The sequence below is a fragment of the Chiloscyllium plagiosum genome, unplaced genomic scaffold (assembly GCF_037043375.1).
Source record: "Chiloscyllium plagiosum isolate Xiang-an unplaced genomic scaffold, Cpla_swu_hap1 HiC_scaffold_15, whole genome shotgun sequence".
NCBI lineage: Eukaryota > Metazoa > Chordata > Chondrichthyes > Orectolobiformes > Hemiscylliidae > Chiloscyllium > Chiloscyllium plagiosum.
This window is the reverse complement of record NW_028270153.1, coordinates 75634556-75650845: the sequence shown is the minus strand read 5'-3', so window position 1 is coordinate 75650845 and position 16290 is coordinate 75634556. Positions and strand designations below refer to the sequence as shown.

Here is a 16290-nt window from a genome sequence, read left to right as displayed (position 1 = left end):
CATTGTGGGTCAATCCACAGCACGTGGACTGCAGTGGCTCAAAAAGGCACTCACCCCCACCTTCTCAAGGTCAACTAGGGATGGCCAGTCAGCAATGCCTGTGTCCTATGATCTTGATAAAGCAGCTGAAGATGATTGGGCCTCAGACACTACCCTGAGGAACTCCTGTAGAGGTGTCCTGGAGCTGAGATGACTGACCTCCAACAACCACGACCATCTTCCTATGTGTCAGGTAGACTCCAACCAGTGGAGCCTCCTCCACTGCCGCTCCCTCACCACCCGACGCCTGGAGGAAGAACGCCTCATCTTCTGCCTCGGAACACTTCAACCCCAGGGCATCAATGTGGACTTCACCAGTTTCCTCATTTCCATTCCCCCCACCTCACCTCAGTTCCAACCTTCCAGCTCAGCACCATCCCCATCACCTGTCCTACCTGCCAATCTCCCTTCCCACCCATCCGCTCCATCCTCATCTTCGACCTATCACCCCCATCCCCAACCCCATTCATCTATTATACTCTTTGCTACCTTCTCCCCACCCCCACCCCCCTCCCATTTATCTCTCCACCCTGGAGGCTCCCTGTCTTCAGTCCTGATGAAGGGCTTTTGCCCGAAACGTTGATTTTCCTGCTCCTTGGATGCAGCCTGACCTGCTGTGCTTTGCCAGCACCACTCTAATCTAGACTCTGGTTTCCAGCATCTGCAGTCCTCACTTTTGCCTTTTTCACTAGACCAATAGTCCAGAGACCCAGATAATGTTGGATTTTGAATCCTGCTATTAAAGATGATAGAATTTGCATTTAATAAAGAAAATATGGAATTAAGAATCTAAATGATGACCATGAAAACATTGCCAATTGTTACAAAAGCTCCATCTGGTTCACTAGTTTCCTTAGGAAAGGAAATCTGATGTCCTTACCCAGTCTGGCCAATATGTGACTCCAGACCACAGCAATGTGGTTGATTTTGAGCTACTCTCGATCATACTGTGATCACTCATCCCTAAAAGTTTTTTTACAAGTTTGTTAATGAGCTGTTTAAATAAGCATGACCTTCAGTTGGCTTCTCAACACACTTCTCTCAAACTGTGTATAAACCATTGCAGAAACGTGTGCTTTACTGCGTTAGTGCTCAGTCAATTTACTCTATCTATTTGCAGATTGAAGTTACCCAGGATAACTGTGTGGACTATGCTACATGCTTCTCCTGTCTCTAGGTTAATACCAGGCCCCACACTTCCACCACTGTTTAGTGGCCTAAAAATAACTCCAATCAATGTCCAATGCCCCTTGCTGCTGCTGAGTTCACCCAAACAGATTCCACACATTGTTCTTCTGATCTGAAACCCTCATCATTAATGAACTGATCCCCATCCCTAACCATAAGTGCAAATCCACCTCCTTTTCCTCCTTGTCTGTCCATTCTAAATGTCAGACCCTCTTAAATATTCAGTTCTCAGTCCTGTGTACAGGGACCAGCATTCTGGCAGGCAGGTTTTCTACTGCAGCACCGCTACATTTAAACTAAGTAGCGGGGAGGAGGGGACAAACTGGATGTTTAAAAAGGAAATTGAAGGGAAAGTTAGAACAAGAGAAGTCAAGAAAGACAACTGTATCAACGAGGCAGAAAACTCGGAAAGGGATCATGCTGTAAAGTTGAGTGAAATAGGAGTTGATGGGAAGGGTGAGGACAGTAACAAATTAAAAATACTATACATGAATGCACCAAGCATTAGAAATAAGATGGATGAGCTTGAGGCTCTTTTGGAAATTGGCAGATACGATACTGTGGAGATAACTGAGACGTGGCTTCAAGTGGACAGGGCCGTGGAGGAACAATGGCGGATATTTCTGTGTATAATACAGAAGTTGCAGGATCAGTTCATTCCAAAAAGGAAGAAAGATCCCAGGAGGAGGCATGGGCGGCCGTGGCTGATGAGGGAAGTTAAGAAACATATAAAGTTAAAAGAGAAAAAGTATAACATAGCTAAGATAAGTGGGAAAACGGAGGACTGGGAAGCTTTTAAAGAGCAACAAAGGATTACTAAGAAGGAAATATGCAGAGGAAAAATGAGGTACGAAGGTAAACTGGCCAAAAATATAAAGGAGGATAGTAAAAGTTTTTTTAGGTATGTGAAAGGCAAAAAAATGGTTAGGACTAAAATTGGGCTCTTGAAGACAGAAACAGGGGAATATATTACGGGGAACAAAGAAATGGCAGAGGAATTAAATGGGTACTTCAGATCTGTATTCACTGGGGAAGACACAAGCAATCTCCCTGAGGTAACAGTGGCTGAAGGACCTGAACTGAAGGGAATTTATATTTGCCAGGATTTGGTGTTGGAGAGACTGTTAGGTCTGAAGGTTGATAAGTCTCCGGGGCCTGATGGTCTGCATCCCAGGGTACTGAAGGAGGTGGCTCGGGAAATCGTGGATGCATTGGTGATTATTTTCCAGAGTTTGATAGATTCGGGGTCGGTTCCTGAGGATTGGAGGGTGGCTAATATTATACCACTTTTTAAGAAAGGTGGGAGAGAGAAAGCAGGAAATTATAGACCAGTTAGTCTGACCTCAGTGGTGGGAAAGATGCTGGAGTCTATTATAAAGGATGAAATTACGACACATCTGGATAGTAGTAACAGGATAGGACAGAGTCAGCATGGATTTATGAAGGGGAAATCATGCTTGACTAATCTTCTGGAATTTTTTGAGGATGTAACTCTGAAGATGGACGAGGGAGATCCAGTGGATGTAGTGTACCTGGACTTTCAGAAAGCTTTTGATAAAGTCCCACACAGGAGGTTAGTGAGTAAAATTACGGCGCATTTTTTGGGGGGCAAAGTACTAGATTGGATTGAAAATTGGTTGGCTGATAGGAAACAAAGGGTAGTGATAAACGGCTCCATTTCGGAATGGCAGGCAGTGACCAGTGGGGTACTGCAGGGATCCGTGCTGGGACCACAGCTTTTTACAATATATGTTAATGATATAGAAGATGGTATCAGCAATAACATTAGCAAATTTGCTGATGATACTAAGCTGGGTGGCAGGGTGAAATGTGATGAGGATGTTAGGAGATTACAGGGTGACCTGGACAAGTTAGGTGAGTGGGCAGATGCATGGCAGATGCAGTTTAATGTGGATAAATGTATGGTTATCCAATTTGGTGGCAAGAACAGGAAGGCAGACTACTACCTCAATGGAATGAATTTAGGTAAAGGGGCAGTACAGAGAGATCTGGGTGTTTTTGTACACCAGTCAATGAAGGCAAGCATACAGGTATAGCAGGTAGTGAAGAAGGCTAATAGCATGCTGGCCTTCATAACAAGAGGGATTGAGTATAGAAGCAAAGAGGTGCTTCTGCAGCTGTACAGGGCCCTGGTGAGACCACACCTGGAATACTGTGTGCAGTTCTGGTCTCCAAATTTGAGGAAAGACATTCTGGCTATTGAGGGAGTGCAGCATAGGTTCACGAGGTCAATTCCTGGAATGGCGGGATTACCTTACACTGAAAGACTGAAGCGACTGGGCTTGTATACCTTTGAGTTTAGAAGACTGGGAGGGGATCTGATTGAGACGTATAAGATTATGAAAGGATTGGACACTCTGGAGACAGGAAACATGTTTCCGCTGATGGGTGAGTCCCGAACCAGAGGACACAGCTTAAAAATACGGGGTAGACCATTTAGGACAGAGATGAGGAGAAACTTCTTCACCCAGAGAGTGGTGGCTGTGTGGAATGCTCTGCCCCAGAGGGCAGTGGAGGCCCAGTCTCTGGATTCATTTAAGAAAGAGTTGGATAGAGCTCTCAAAGATAGTGGAATCAAGGGTTATGGAGATAAGGCAGGAACAGGATACTGATTAGGAATGATCAGCCATGATCATATTGAATGGTGGTGCAGGCTCGAAGAGCTGAATGGCCTACTCCTGCACCTACTGTCTATTGCCTATTGCTGCCCAGTTTCTGTAATGACAATTAGATCATGCCCAAATATCTCTATATGTGCCTTCTGTATGTCTACCTACACATGTACCAGTATCTGGTTGGCATTGGGACAGAGTATTGCTGACGAAGAGGCTGTCTATAACTGGATGTGGCTACGGACAGGTAAACTGTATGACCTTTTGGGGACACGGGGAGGAGAGAGTTCGAGGTGAGTTTGATCGGATACAGCAAGAAAATGTACTGGAACTACTTGAACTCATAGTGAAAATCCTCTGAGAAACTCAACTCAACTTGCACTTTAGAACATAGAACATAGAACATAGAAGAATACAGCGCAGTACAGGCCCTTCGGCCCTCGATGTTGCGCCGACCCAAGCCCACCTAACCTACACTAGTCCTCTATCCTCCATATGCCTATCCAATGCCCGCTTAAATGCCCATAAAGAGGGAGAGTCCACCACTGCTACTAGCAGGGCATTCCATGAACTCACGACTCGCTGAGTAAAGAACCTACCCCTAACATCTGTCCTATACCTACCACCCCTTAATTTAAAGCTATGCCCCCTCGTAATAGCCAAATTAAATTAAATTTGCCAAAATTTAATGTAAGAATCAGCCCATAGTTTTACTTTCACCCTTTTTGCCCAATAAATTTGTTATTTTGGTGAAGTAGAGCCTCTTGTGAAGATTCTGTGCCTGACCACTATCATAAACAATAAGAAAAAATAAAACTTATAAATGAATGAACAATAAACCAGGAGTTGACCATTCATCCCCTCAACCCCTGCTGTTCCATTCAACATGATCATCACTGGTTTGATCATCACTGCAAATCCACATTCCCACCTACCCCCAATCTTCACTTGTGAAGAATCTCTTCACCTCTATTAATCCCATTCTCACTCTGGGACCTGATTTGTTGAGTATTACAATCAGCTCATAAACAATATAAAATGGTACACAGAGCCAGGAGAAAGCAGTACCTACCCGGTATCTGTTTGCACTGATCTGTTCCACCTGGAATCGCGGGGCACAGTTACATTCAGCAACCTGGCGGCAAACCTGCAAGACAGATGACTCAGCACTGAATAATGGAGCATACTGAGAGAGAGAGAGAGAGAGACAGGCTGTAGTCAGGGAAAGGCCTGGGATTGAAGTTCCGGGAGGACTCCAGGGCACAACCATCTGAGCTGGTGGGGATGGCTGTGAGTATGGTTGAGCTCTGGGAAGGGAATAAAGAAGGCTTTTATGTTCAGTGAGAGGCCTAAGGGAAAGGCCTATCCCAGAAAAGGCAGTAGAAAGGAATCTAAAGGACAGCCTAATAAAAGGCTTATTGCTGTTTCAAAGGTCGCAGATACTGAAAAGTGAACATTGTCTCTCACCTCATCTTCAATCCTGTCTTCATCCTCAGTTCTCCGATGGTGGTCTCTGCTCGGGTGTAGTGCATTAGCAAACTCGTAGTAATCAATGAATCCATCACCATTCAGGTCAAAAATGGCAGCAACTGCCTCCATCTCCACGGAGCTCGTGGGGAATTCTGGCCAAGTGCAGGGACAGATGTTTAGGATCATGCCATTTCTTTCCACAGAACCAGAGAACAGTTAAAGCCCAGGAGAAAGCCATTCAGTCCATCTTACGAACTCTTATCCTCCTGTGACCCTGCACATTGTTCCTTTTCAGCTCAGTCAGATTGTTCAAATTTCTCACAAGCATGGAGCCCCATTACAGTTTCTATCTGGGACCTGATGGGTGGGTGAGTGAATTTCAGAGAATTTACAATGGATCTCAGGGAAAAATATAATTCCTAAGGATTAAATGATAATATAAATGAATACTTAATAAGAATGAAAGTTCAAAACTGCCAAGCAGCAGAGCCAAGAATGAGGGGTGTCATAATAGTAATGTCACTTGTTATATATTTCTATATGGACTATGAGAAACTGGAATATAAAATGCAACTTCAGGAACATTTATCATGTGATGTCTTGGACATGAAAAGACTGAAAATCAAAGGAAGCTTTTAAAAAAAAAGATAAAATTGTATTTATGGCCTTAATGTCTTAACAAACAAAGTTTCGGAAGAAATTATAGGATCGATGCTGCCACTGCCAAGCAACAGGTTCTGGACTGTAATTTCTGTCTTGCCACAGACATGGAAGCTGTTGGGAGTTAAAAGAAAGCTGGTGTGAGAGAAATTCCTCTCACTTGCTCTGTCTCTCACTGTCTCAGTCTACTCTACTGCCAACTCAATCAAAGACCTGGGTCTAACTGCCCGGCTACCTGAACTGAGGATCTTCAGTGCCTGAGGATTCAATCAGGCACTGACACTTTGGGAGTAATAGGGTGGCGCGGTGGCTCAGTGGTTAGCGCTGCTACCTCACAGTGCCAGGCACCCGGGTTCAATTCCCATCTCGGGCAACTGTCTGTGTGGAGTTTGCACATTCTCCCCGTGTCTGCGTGGGTTTCCTCCGGATGCTCCAGTTTCCTCCCACAGTCCAGAGATGTGCAGGTCAGGTGGATTGGTCATACTAAATTGCCCGTAGTGTTCAGGGATGTGTAGGTTAGGTTCATTAGTCAGGGGAAATGTAGAGTAATAGGTTAGAGGAATGGGACTGGGTGGGATTCTCTTCGGAGGGTTGGTGCGAACTTGTTGGGCCGAATGGCCTGTTTCCACATTTAGGGATTCAATAAAATTAACAACTCCCCTCAGCCACCCTACCCCATCCTGGTCAGAGTCACAACCACCACATGTAAAGGATTAAGAGTTAGAGGTCACAGCCTTAAAGTAATTTACAAAAGAAGCAAAATGATGAGGTAGAAAGCTTCGGAATATGCTGCTTGGAAATGTGGTGGTGGTGGCAGGATCAATTGAGGCATTCAAAAGGGACATTGGATAATTACTTGATTAGAATCAACGTACAAAATTGTTTGGAAAATGCAGGAGATTGGCACATAATTAAATTGGTCAGAGAGCCAGTACAGACATCACAGACTGAATGGCCTCTTTCTGTATTGGAACAATTTTGATTTAATTCTGATTTAAACTTTTGAACTGATATTTCTGTGACACATAGAAATAGCCAGATTGTAAACTCACTGGAGTCAAGAACACTCTGTGTAAACTCCTGCTGACTGATTCGTCCATCTTGATCCTTGTCAATATATCGGAAAATGTCCAGCATTCGGAATTTCTTGCTGCTAATCCACTGCAAGTATTGCTTCCTCCATGTGTTAAAGCTGAAGGTCTCCAGAGCTTGGAGCTGAAATTTGCAACATAGATCAATGACTCCTTACTGATTTATTCATCTGTTTTCTTATTTCTTTTATACATAAAACAATTAAAATCAAACAAGAGTGGACCATTCAGCACCTTAAATCTGCTGTCAGCAGATATGGGTTAAACACACTCATGGTCAGAAGGTCAGAGTATTTCCTAACTATTGAGGGGTTGGAAAGTGTAAATGTGCTAAGAGTCATAGGTGTCCTTATTGGTAAGTCACTGAATGTGAGCGTGCAGGTGCAACAAGTTATGAGAAAGATGAATGAATGTTGGCTTTTATAGCAAGAGGCTTTCAGTACAGGAGGAATGGAGTATTGTTTCAATTGTACAGGAGCTTGCTTAGACCAGGCCTGGAATACTGTGAGCCAATTTGGTCTCCTTCTCTCAGGAAAGACGTTATTGCCTTAGAGAGGCTGCAGTGAACATTCACCGGATTACAAGACTGCTTGTTTGGAGGAGCCTTCCACAATGTCCTCCTTCAGTATAAAGAATAAATCAGAAACTTGGTTACTGAGCAGTGGCTGCCTATGGAGTGACCAACTCTTGGAAAATGCTATCTGAGGATCTGCACTGATCCTGTGGAGTGACTCTAGCAGCCCCTGAGTCCAAACCCTGAGCTAAAGCAGCTGGCTCATTCATGTAGTCCTCCCAGATATAAAATGTCCTCAAGTTCCCAGATACAAATATAGAAAATAGGAGCAGCAGGAGGTCATTTGGCCATTATGTCCTGCCTCTTTATGGGGAATGTGACACAATCCTTGTTCCAGTCTTACACTGGCTCCTTCCCACAACTCTTGGTTCTGTACATCAACAACTACTTTGGTGCTGCTTCATGCTCTTGCCTAGAATCTTGACACATTTATTCATTTTGCCTCCACTTTCCATTCCTCTATAACTTTTGCATTGTCAATTTCTGATACTTCCCTTCCTTTCCTTGACCTGTCAGCCTCCATTTCAGGGATTAAGCTGTCCACTGCAAAGCCACTGACTCCTAAAGCTATCTTCACTACAGCTCATCATATCCCACATCCTTCAAGAATTCCATTCCCTTTTCCCAGTTCTTTGGCAACGTTGTATCTGTTTGGATGTTACCACCTTCCAGAACAGTGCTACTGACATGCCTTCCTTCTCCGTGACCATGGTTTCCTGCCCACTATGGTTGACAGTTCCCTCGACTGCATCTGACCAATTACCTGTGCTTCCGCCCTTGCCCCTTCCCATCATGCACAGCAGCATGATCAGGTCCCCCTTGTCTTCTCTCTCCATCCCACCAGCCTCCACATTCAAAGAATCATTCTCCACCATTTCAGACAACTCCAGCAGAATGCCCCCACCAAACACATCTTCCCCTCAGACCCTCGGCTGCATTTCGGAGGGATCATTCCCTCTGGGACACCCTATTCCATTTATCAACCACCAACTCCAGCCCCTTTCCCATCGCACCTTCCCATGTAACCGCAGAAGGTGCAACTCCTGCCCTTTCCCCCCCCCTCCCTGCTCACCACCCAAGGGCTGAAGCAGCCTTTCCGGATCAAGCAGCATTTCCCCAGACCCCCTCCGATCTTGTGGATTATATCCACTGCACCCAATGTGGCCGACTCTACATCAGAGAAAACAAACACAGACTGGGTGACCGCTTTGTAGACCACCTCCGGTCTGTGCACAAACATGACCCTGACCTTCCCTTAGCTGGTTATTTTAACACAGCGTCCTGCTCACATGACCACTGTCCTCAGTGTGCTGCAGTGTTCCAGTGAATCCCAGCACGAACTGGAGGAACAGTGTCTCATTTCAGGTTAGGCAGCTCACAGCTTTCGGGATTTAATATTGAGTTAAAAAATTTCAGATTGTGAGCCCACTCCCACTCCTTCCCTTTCTTTTAGTTTTACTTATTACATTCTCTGTCACCACCTCACCCTGCAACTCCCACCCCAGTGGAAGTGGCTGCTGTTTCCAGTCTGGCAGTTAGACACACCATTGTTCTGTCTTTCTCATATTCCAATCACTTAATCTGAATTATTTACCCCCTTTCCCCACCCTGCAGCACTCCAACTGTACCTCCCCAAATATAGTATAAATATTGCTTCTCCACACTTCACCAGCTCTGATGAGGAGTCATCTAGACTCAGAACATTAGCTTGTTCTCTCTCCATGGATGCTATCAGACCCGTTGTGACCTACAGCACATTTTAGTTTCAGTCCAGGTTCCAACATCTGCAGTAATTTGCAGTTTAAAAAAAAAATATCCGGCTGTTTGGAACTTGGCCACAAATCAGCCAAAGTATTCCTCAAGTACTGAACAATTGTGAGGGATGGTGTGCCCCCTTGTGCTCTGTATTTGGACCTCGCTTCAAGGTAAACTGTACTCACCTCATAAAGTCTCTGGACTTTCTCTTGTAGTCGGGTCTGTCTGTCTAATGCTCGTGTCCATAACTGCTCCCACTTTCCCAGGAGATGGGCAACCAAAGGGCTCCTGGCATCTGAGGAGTCAGTGCTTTGAGGAAGGTGGGGTTGAGATCTCCAACAGTGACCCTCCCCTGGAACAAAACAGAACAGCACATCAAAAACACACCTTAACATGAGCAGGTTAAGTGTCATCGCCAACACCCCTCCAATGGAACAGAATCACAACGACCTCCTCACCTGAGTGAATATGAATGGGTGGGGGAACGGAAGGCAACAGCAGAGTGGTGCTGTCAACAGAGCATTCACTGAGAAACCCAGAGTAATGGTGTTGTTGACAGAGAGTACCAGCCCAGCATGTTCCCTCTAGGGTGATGGGAAGGAGTAACAAGCCGAGAGAACAATGGCTATCCAGAGAGATTCAGGATAAAATGAAAAGGAAAAGAGAGGCTTTTAGCAGGTACAAGGGGAATAAATCAGCAGAAGCATTCATGGATTAAAAAACGCGCAGGGTGAAGCTGAAGAAAATAACTAGGAAAGGGAAAAGGGGATATGAGAAATCTCTGGCTGACTAAATCCCAAGATAGTCTGTAAGTATGTCAATGGGAAAAGGATTACCTGGCAAGAGTACGGCCCATTAGGGATCAGCAGGGTAATGTGTGAGTGGGGTAGAGCCCATTAGGGACCAGAGGGTAATCATGTGGGTGGAGTGGGGCCCATTAGGGACTAGCAGGATCATCTGTGAGTGGGTTGAGACTGTAGTCCTGGAAAAGCACGGCAGGTCAGGCAGCATCTGAGGAGCAGGAGAATCGATGTTTCGGGCATAAGCACTTCATCAGGAAAGGCTAATGCCCAAAATGTCAATTCTCCTGCTCCTTGGATGCTGCCTGACCAGCTGTGCTTTTCCAGCATCTGCAGTCCTCACTTTCTCCTAATCGGTGGGTGGAGCCAGAGGACATTCGGAGAGTGTTGAACCAATGTTTTATATCCATCTTCACCCAAGAAAATGACAATGGACAAATCATCAGGTTTGGATGGTGTGTCCCAGACTGCTGTGGGAGGCAAGGGGATAGATTACAGGGACACTGACCCGTATTGTTAATGTCTCTCTGTCCACAGGGGAGGCGCCAGAAGACTGGAGAACGTTAAGGTGGTTCCTATATTTAAGAAGGATTGTAGAGATAAGCCAAAGAACTACAGACCAGTTAGCATCTGTTGGAGAAACTTCTGAAGTATAGCGTCTATCTTCACTTGGAGAGGGAAGGCTTGATCAGTGATAGTCAGGACTGCTTTGTCAGAGGGAGGTCGTACTTAACAAATCTGAATGGATTTCTGAAGTGGTGGCCAGGTATCTAGATGAGGTTAGTTGATGTAGTTCACATGAATTCCAGCAAAGCCTCTAACAAGGTCTCACATGGAATTTATCAAGTAGATAAATGCACATGGGATACAGTCCATCAGGTTTAATGGAAGGCACTAGCTTTCGGAGCACTGCTCCTTCATCAGGTGGCTGTGGAGAATAAGATTGTAGGACACCATCCACTTCTCCATAACCACCTGATGAAGGAGCGCAGCGCTCCGAAAGCTAGTGCCTCCCATTAAACCTGTTGGACTATAATCTGGTGTTGTGTGATTTTCAACTTTTACATCCCCAGTCCAATACCGGCATCTCCAAATCTTGGGATACAGGGTCATTGATAAAGTGGATTCACAATTGGCTCAGTTGTTAGGAGCCAGAGGGCGATTACCGTAGGCTGCTTTAGTGGCTGGAAGCCGATGTCCAAGAGTCTGTGCTGGGTCACCTGTTATTCATTATTTATATAAATGACATGGCTGGCTGCGTGGGGGTTGGATTAGTAAATTTGCAGATTACGTAAAGATTGGTCAGGTGGTTAAAATGAGGTTGATGTTTTGAGCTACAAGAAGATATAAACAGGGTGGTCAATGGGCAGCTAAGTGGCAGATGTGAAACGTGGGAGGTGATACTCTTTAGAAGAAGTAATTTGATCAGAAAGTATTCAATGAATGACATGGCACTAGGAAGTTCTGTTGAACAAGGGAACCTTGGTGTGTTTGCACAAAGATCTCTGAAGGCAGAACGGCATGTTAATCAGGTGGTGAAAAAGTCACATGGGACACTTTCCTTTATCAATGGAGGCATAGATTAATAAAGTAGGGAAGTCATGTTGGAGTTGTATAGAACTATGGTGAGATCACAGCTGGAATACTGTGAACGGTTCTAGATGCTATGTTACAGCAAGGATCTGATTACACTGGAGGGGGTGCAGAGGAGCTTCACCAGGATGCTGCAGGAGATTTGTGAGGAGAGAGCATTTAAGTTATGAGGAATGATTGGATAGGCTTGGGTTGTTTCTGAGTAGAGCAGACTGAGGAATGATCTGATTGAGGTGCATAAGGTTATGAGGGACATGTGCAGAGTGGATAAGGAGCAGCTGTTCCCCTTAATTGAAAGGTCAGCCACAAGGGGACCCAGGTTCAGGGTGAGGTACAGGAGGTTTAGGGGATGTGAGGAAAACATTATTTAATATTGTCAGTGATGTACACATCCCAATGAAGTAATTAGAAACTTGGAAACCCAGCCTTGATCATGAATGAATATGGCATTTCTCAGGACCCTTACCAGGTGAGGAAAGCTGTTGAAATACCTGACTGTGATCGTCCAGATTGTGGGAAGTGGGTTTCTTTTTTCTCTCGATTTCTGTTTTCTTTCTCATCAATTCATCCAATAAAACCTGCAAGAACAGCATCAGTGACAGGTTATCACCAACAGCAAGCTGGAAACAGGTCCCAGGGGAGCATTCAGTTCATGGTGACATGTTTTGGAATATTACTTGTACTTTTGAGAAATTTCACTAAAGATCCTTAGTCAGCACCTTCAAAACTCATCATTCCTCATTGTCGCTGGGTCAAAATCCTGGGCAGTTCCCTCTCTAAGGCCCTTGTGGGTCAACCTACAGCATGTGGACTGCAGAGGTTCAAGAAGGTAGCTCACCCCCACCTTCTCAAGGGGCACCTAGAGACAGTCAACAACACTCACGTCCCAAAGAATAGGTAAAAAACTGTTAATGTTATAACGTGGAGATAACCGGAGTCATCTGTTTGGAAAATTGGGATGAACTTAAATTCATTTTCAAATTGTCAATTAGGATCTGTAATTTCCTCTGTAAATGACTCAATGACGATTTCTGTTGATGTTAGGATCATTAAACCTTTTTGTTATAACAAACTAATCAAAACAGCCAGACTTCCCCGACCACTCGCATTCATGACAGCCCATAAACTGACAGCCATGCTCAGACAACAACTCACCGGGAAAAAGGACCCGATACCCACCATGTGCACGACTAACGTAATTTACAGGATTCCATGCAAAGACTGCACAAAACACAATATAGGGTAAACAGGCAGACAACTAACAGTCCACTTCCATGAACACCAACTAGCCACTAAATGCCATGACCAGATGCTCCTATTGTCATACACACAGATGACAGGGACCACAAATTCGAGTGGGACAGCACAATAATCACAGCACAAGCCAGAAAGAGAATAGCCAGAGAATTCCTAGAAGCATAGCACTCAACCACGGACTCAATCAACAAGCACATTGACCTAGACTCAGTATACCAGCCACTACTACAAACAACCGAAAGCAGCAGAAACAGACCCAAATAAATTCCAGAAGACTCAGTACAGCCGCGCTTCACAGGAGGCTCCAAAGCCCTGAAGATGTCACCTAGACAGGGGTTAAAAATGTCTGCAAATGAACTTCCCAGGTCAGCGAACATCTCCACAACCATGACAACCGGCACCCTTTACGTAAACCTTCAACTAATCAAAAGATTTGCATCTCTCTGTAGTTTCACACAAACTGCTTCCTTGATATGTTACAATCATGATGTGGCCAGAAGAAACCAAACAAGTCTGAGTTGATTATATTTAACAAATAGCCTGTGTTACAAAGGTAGAATTGACAGTGAAAGAACAGATTTCCATCTCCAAGCATGTCCAGGTCGTCTGGAGGAAGAGAAGTGTCATCCATTAGAGATGGAATTATTCATGTGACTTAAAGAAGCAGAGAGCTGTGAAAGTTTTAAAATAATTTTGTTTGCAGTTTTGTTTGAGTCATCCCAAATCCTGTCATATCACCTACAGAAATACTTATTCAGGGTGGAGTCTTGAGGAGATGGTTCGTTTTCTTAAGAAGTATCAAACATCTGTATGTCTTTGCTCACACGATCAAGCAGTTCAGTGTAGACTTCATCAAAGAGCAGCTGGGCATTTTCTTTACTTTGAGGTCAGAGAAACCTATAGTGGTTCCCAAAGAGCCTTGTGGAAGACAGCAGTTACTCTAGAGGGAGTTGTACAGAAACTGTGGGAGCAGACTGGGAGAAACATAAGACTTCAGAAGGAATATCTCTTAGCCAAAAGCTAATAAAATCTTCATGAAATATGCAACTCCAGTAATAGCTGGAGTGCAAAGGAGAAATAAAGTACCAGAGGACAATTGAATCATCCTTTACAATGTTGTAAAATAAGGGAACTGTAGTGAGGGTAGGGTGGGACATGGATGTGGAAATACTGAACTGAGATAACAGAAGTCTTTATGAACTACAGTGATGCTGTGTTTAATTTTCCTTTACAATTACAACAATTGTTTTTATTTAAAGACATGAAATCTTGTGGCTTAGTTTTATCAATCGATGGGTGTTTCAATTTCTTCTATAGGAGTGATTGGCCACATTAGGATGGTAACATACAAAGGAAGGAATTCCTAAAAAACTGTCGATATGTATAGTAATAGTTATTGAATCATTTACAGAGAAATAATGGATCCCAACTTGCTGAGGATTCTTAAATAGGTGGCAAGGAATATAGTGATGAAGACACAAAGAATCTGCAAAGGGGATGTAGATCAGTGAAGGAGTGAACAAAAACTTGCAGGTAGATGCAAAGTAGGAAAGTCTGAAGTCGTTCATTTCTTTGGAAGAATCAATTTAAATGGAGCAAGACACCAAAACAAAAAGTGCAGTTTGGAGGACATTGAGTGATCCTGTGCATGAAACACAAAATGTTAATATCCAGGTGCAGCAAGTAGTTAAGGTGGCAAATCGAGGTTTGTCCTTTCTTGCTTGGGGGTTGAAATTGTACAGGCATTGGAGAGGCTGTGTATGGAGTTGGGGGGGGGGGGGACATGAGAAGTCATTGGCAGATAGGATCAAGGAAAGCCCGAAAGCTTTCTCTAGGTATATCAGGAATAAACTAGAGTAAGATTAGGGCTAGTCAAGGACAGCAGTGGGAAGTTCTGCATGGAGTCTGAGGAGATATGGGAAGTGCTAAATGAATATTTTTCATCAGTATGCACACAGGAAAAAGACAATGTTTTCGAGGAGAATACTGAGATGCATCTATTAGACTAGACAGAATTGAAGTCCATAAGGAGGAGGTGTTAGCAATTCTGGAAAGTGTAAAAATAGATAAGTCACCTGGGGTCAAGTTTTGCACCTTCTCTAGTAGGTACATCCACATACTGAATCAGAAAATTGTCTTGTACACACTTAACAAATTCCTCTCCATCTAAATCTTTAACACTATGGCAGTCCCAGTCAATGTTTGGAAAATTAAAATCCCCTACAATAGAGTAGTTATGGTAGGGGATTTTAACTTTCCAAACATCGACTGGGACTGCCATAGTGTTAAAGATTTAGATAGAGAGGAATTTCTTAAGTGCATACAAGACAATTTTCTGATTCAGTATGTGGATGTACCTACTAGAGAAGATGCAAAACTTGACCTACGTTTGGGAAATAAGGCAGGGCAGGTGACTGAGGTGTCAGTGGGGGAGCACTTTGGGGCCAGCAACCATAATTCTATAAGTTTTAAAATAGTGATGGAAAAGGATAGACCAGATCTAAAAGTTGAAGTTCTAAATTGGCGAAAGGCCAATTTTGATGATATCAGGCAAGAACTTTCGAAAGCTGATTGGGGGGCAGATGTTTGCAGGTAAAGTGACAGCTAGAAAATAGGAAGCCTTCAGAAATGAGATAACGAGAATCCAGAGAAAGTATATTCCTGTCAGGGTGAAAGGGGAGGCTGGTAGGTACAGGGAATGCTGGATGACTAAAGAAATTGAGGGTTTGGTTAAGAAAAAGAAGGAAGCATATGTCAGGTATAGACAGGATAGATCGAGTGACTCCTTAGAAGAGTATAAAGGCAGTAGGAGTATACTTATGAGGGAAATCAGGAGGGCAAAACGGGGACATGACTGTATTTGGCAAATACAGTTAAGGAGAATCCGAAGGGTTTTTACAAATATATTAAGGAGAAAAGGGTAACTATGGAGAGAATAGGGCCCCTCAAAGATCAACGAGGTAAAAACAATGACTGCAGATGCTGGAAACCAGATTCTGGATCAGTGGTGCTGGAAGAGCACAGCAATTCAGGCAGCATCCGAGGACAGGCAAAATCGACGTTTCGGGCAAAAGCCCTTCATCAGGAATAAAGGCAGAGAGCCTGAAGCGTGGAGAGATAAGCTAGAGGAGGGTGGGGGTGGGAGAGAGTGGCATAGAGTACAATAGGTCAGTGGGGAAGGAGATGAAGGTGATAGGTCAGGGAGGAGAGGGTGGAGTGGATAGGTGGAA

At 44.2% G+C, this 16290-nt stretch overlaps 1 protein-coding gene across 1 annotated transcript in view; it reads right to left on the bottom strand.

Moving 5' to 3' along the window:
* LOC148147695 (microtubule-actin cross-linking factor 1, isoforms 6/7-like) overlaps positions 1–16290 on the bottom strand; it is a 237723-nt gene that overhangs the window by 68679 nt on the left and 152754 nt on the right. The window contains exons 13-17 of the mRNA XM_087994629.1: positions 12270–12381; positions 9596–9762; positions 7043–7205; positions 5328–5482; positions 4933–5007 (exon numbers count right to left, since the gene is read on the bottom strand). Coding sequence (XP_087850755.1) covers positions 4933–5007; positions 5328–5482; positions 7043–7205; positions 9596–9762; positions 12270–12381 — 672 coding nt within the window. The remainder of the gene's footprint in view (positions 1–4932; positions 5008–5327; positions 5483–7042; positions 7206–9595; positions 9763–12269; positions 12382–16290) is intronic.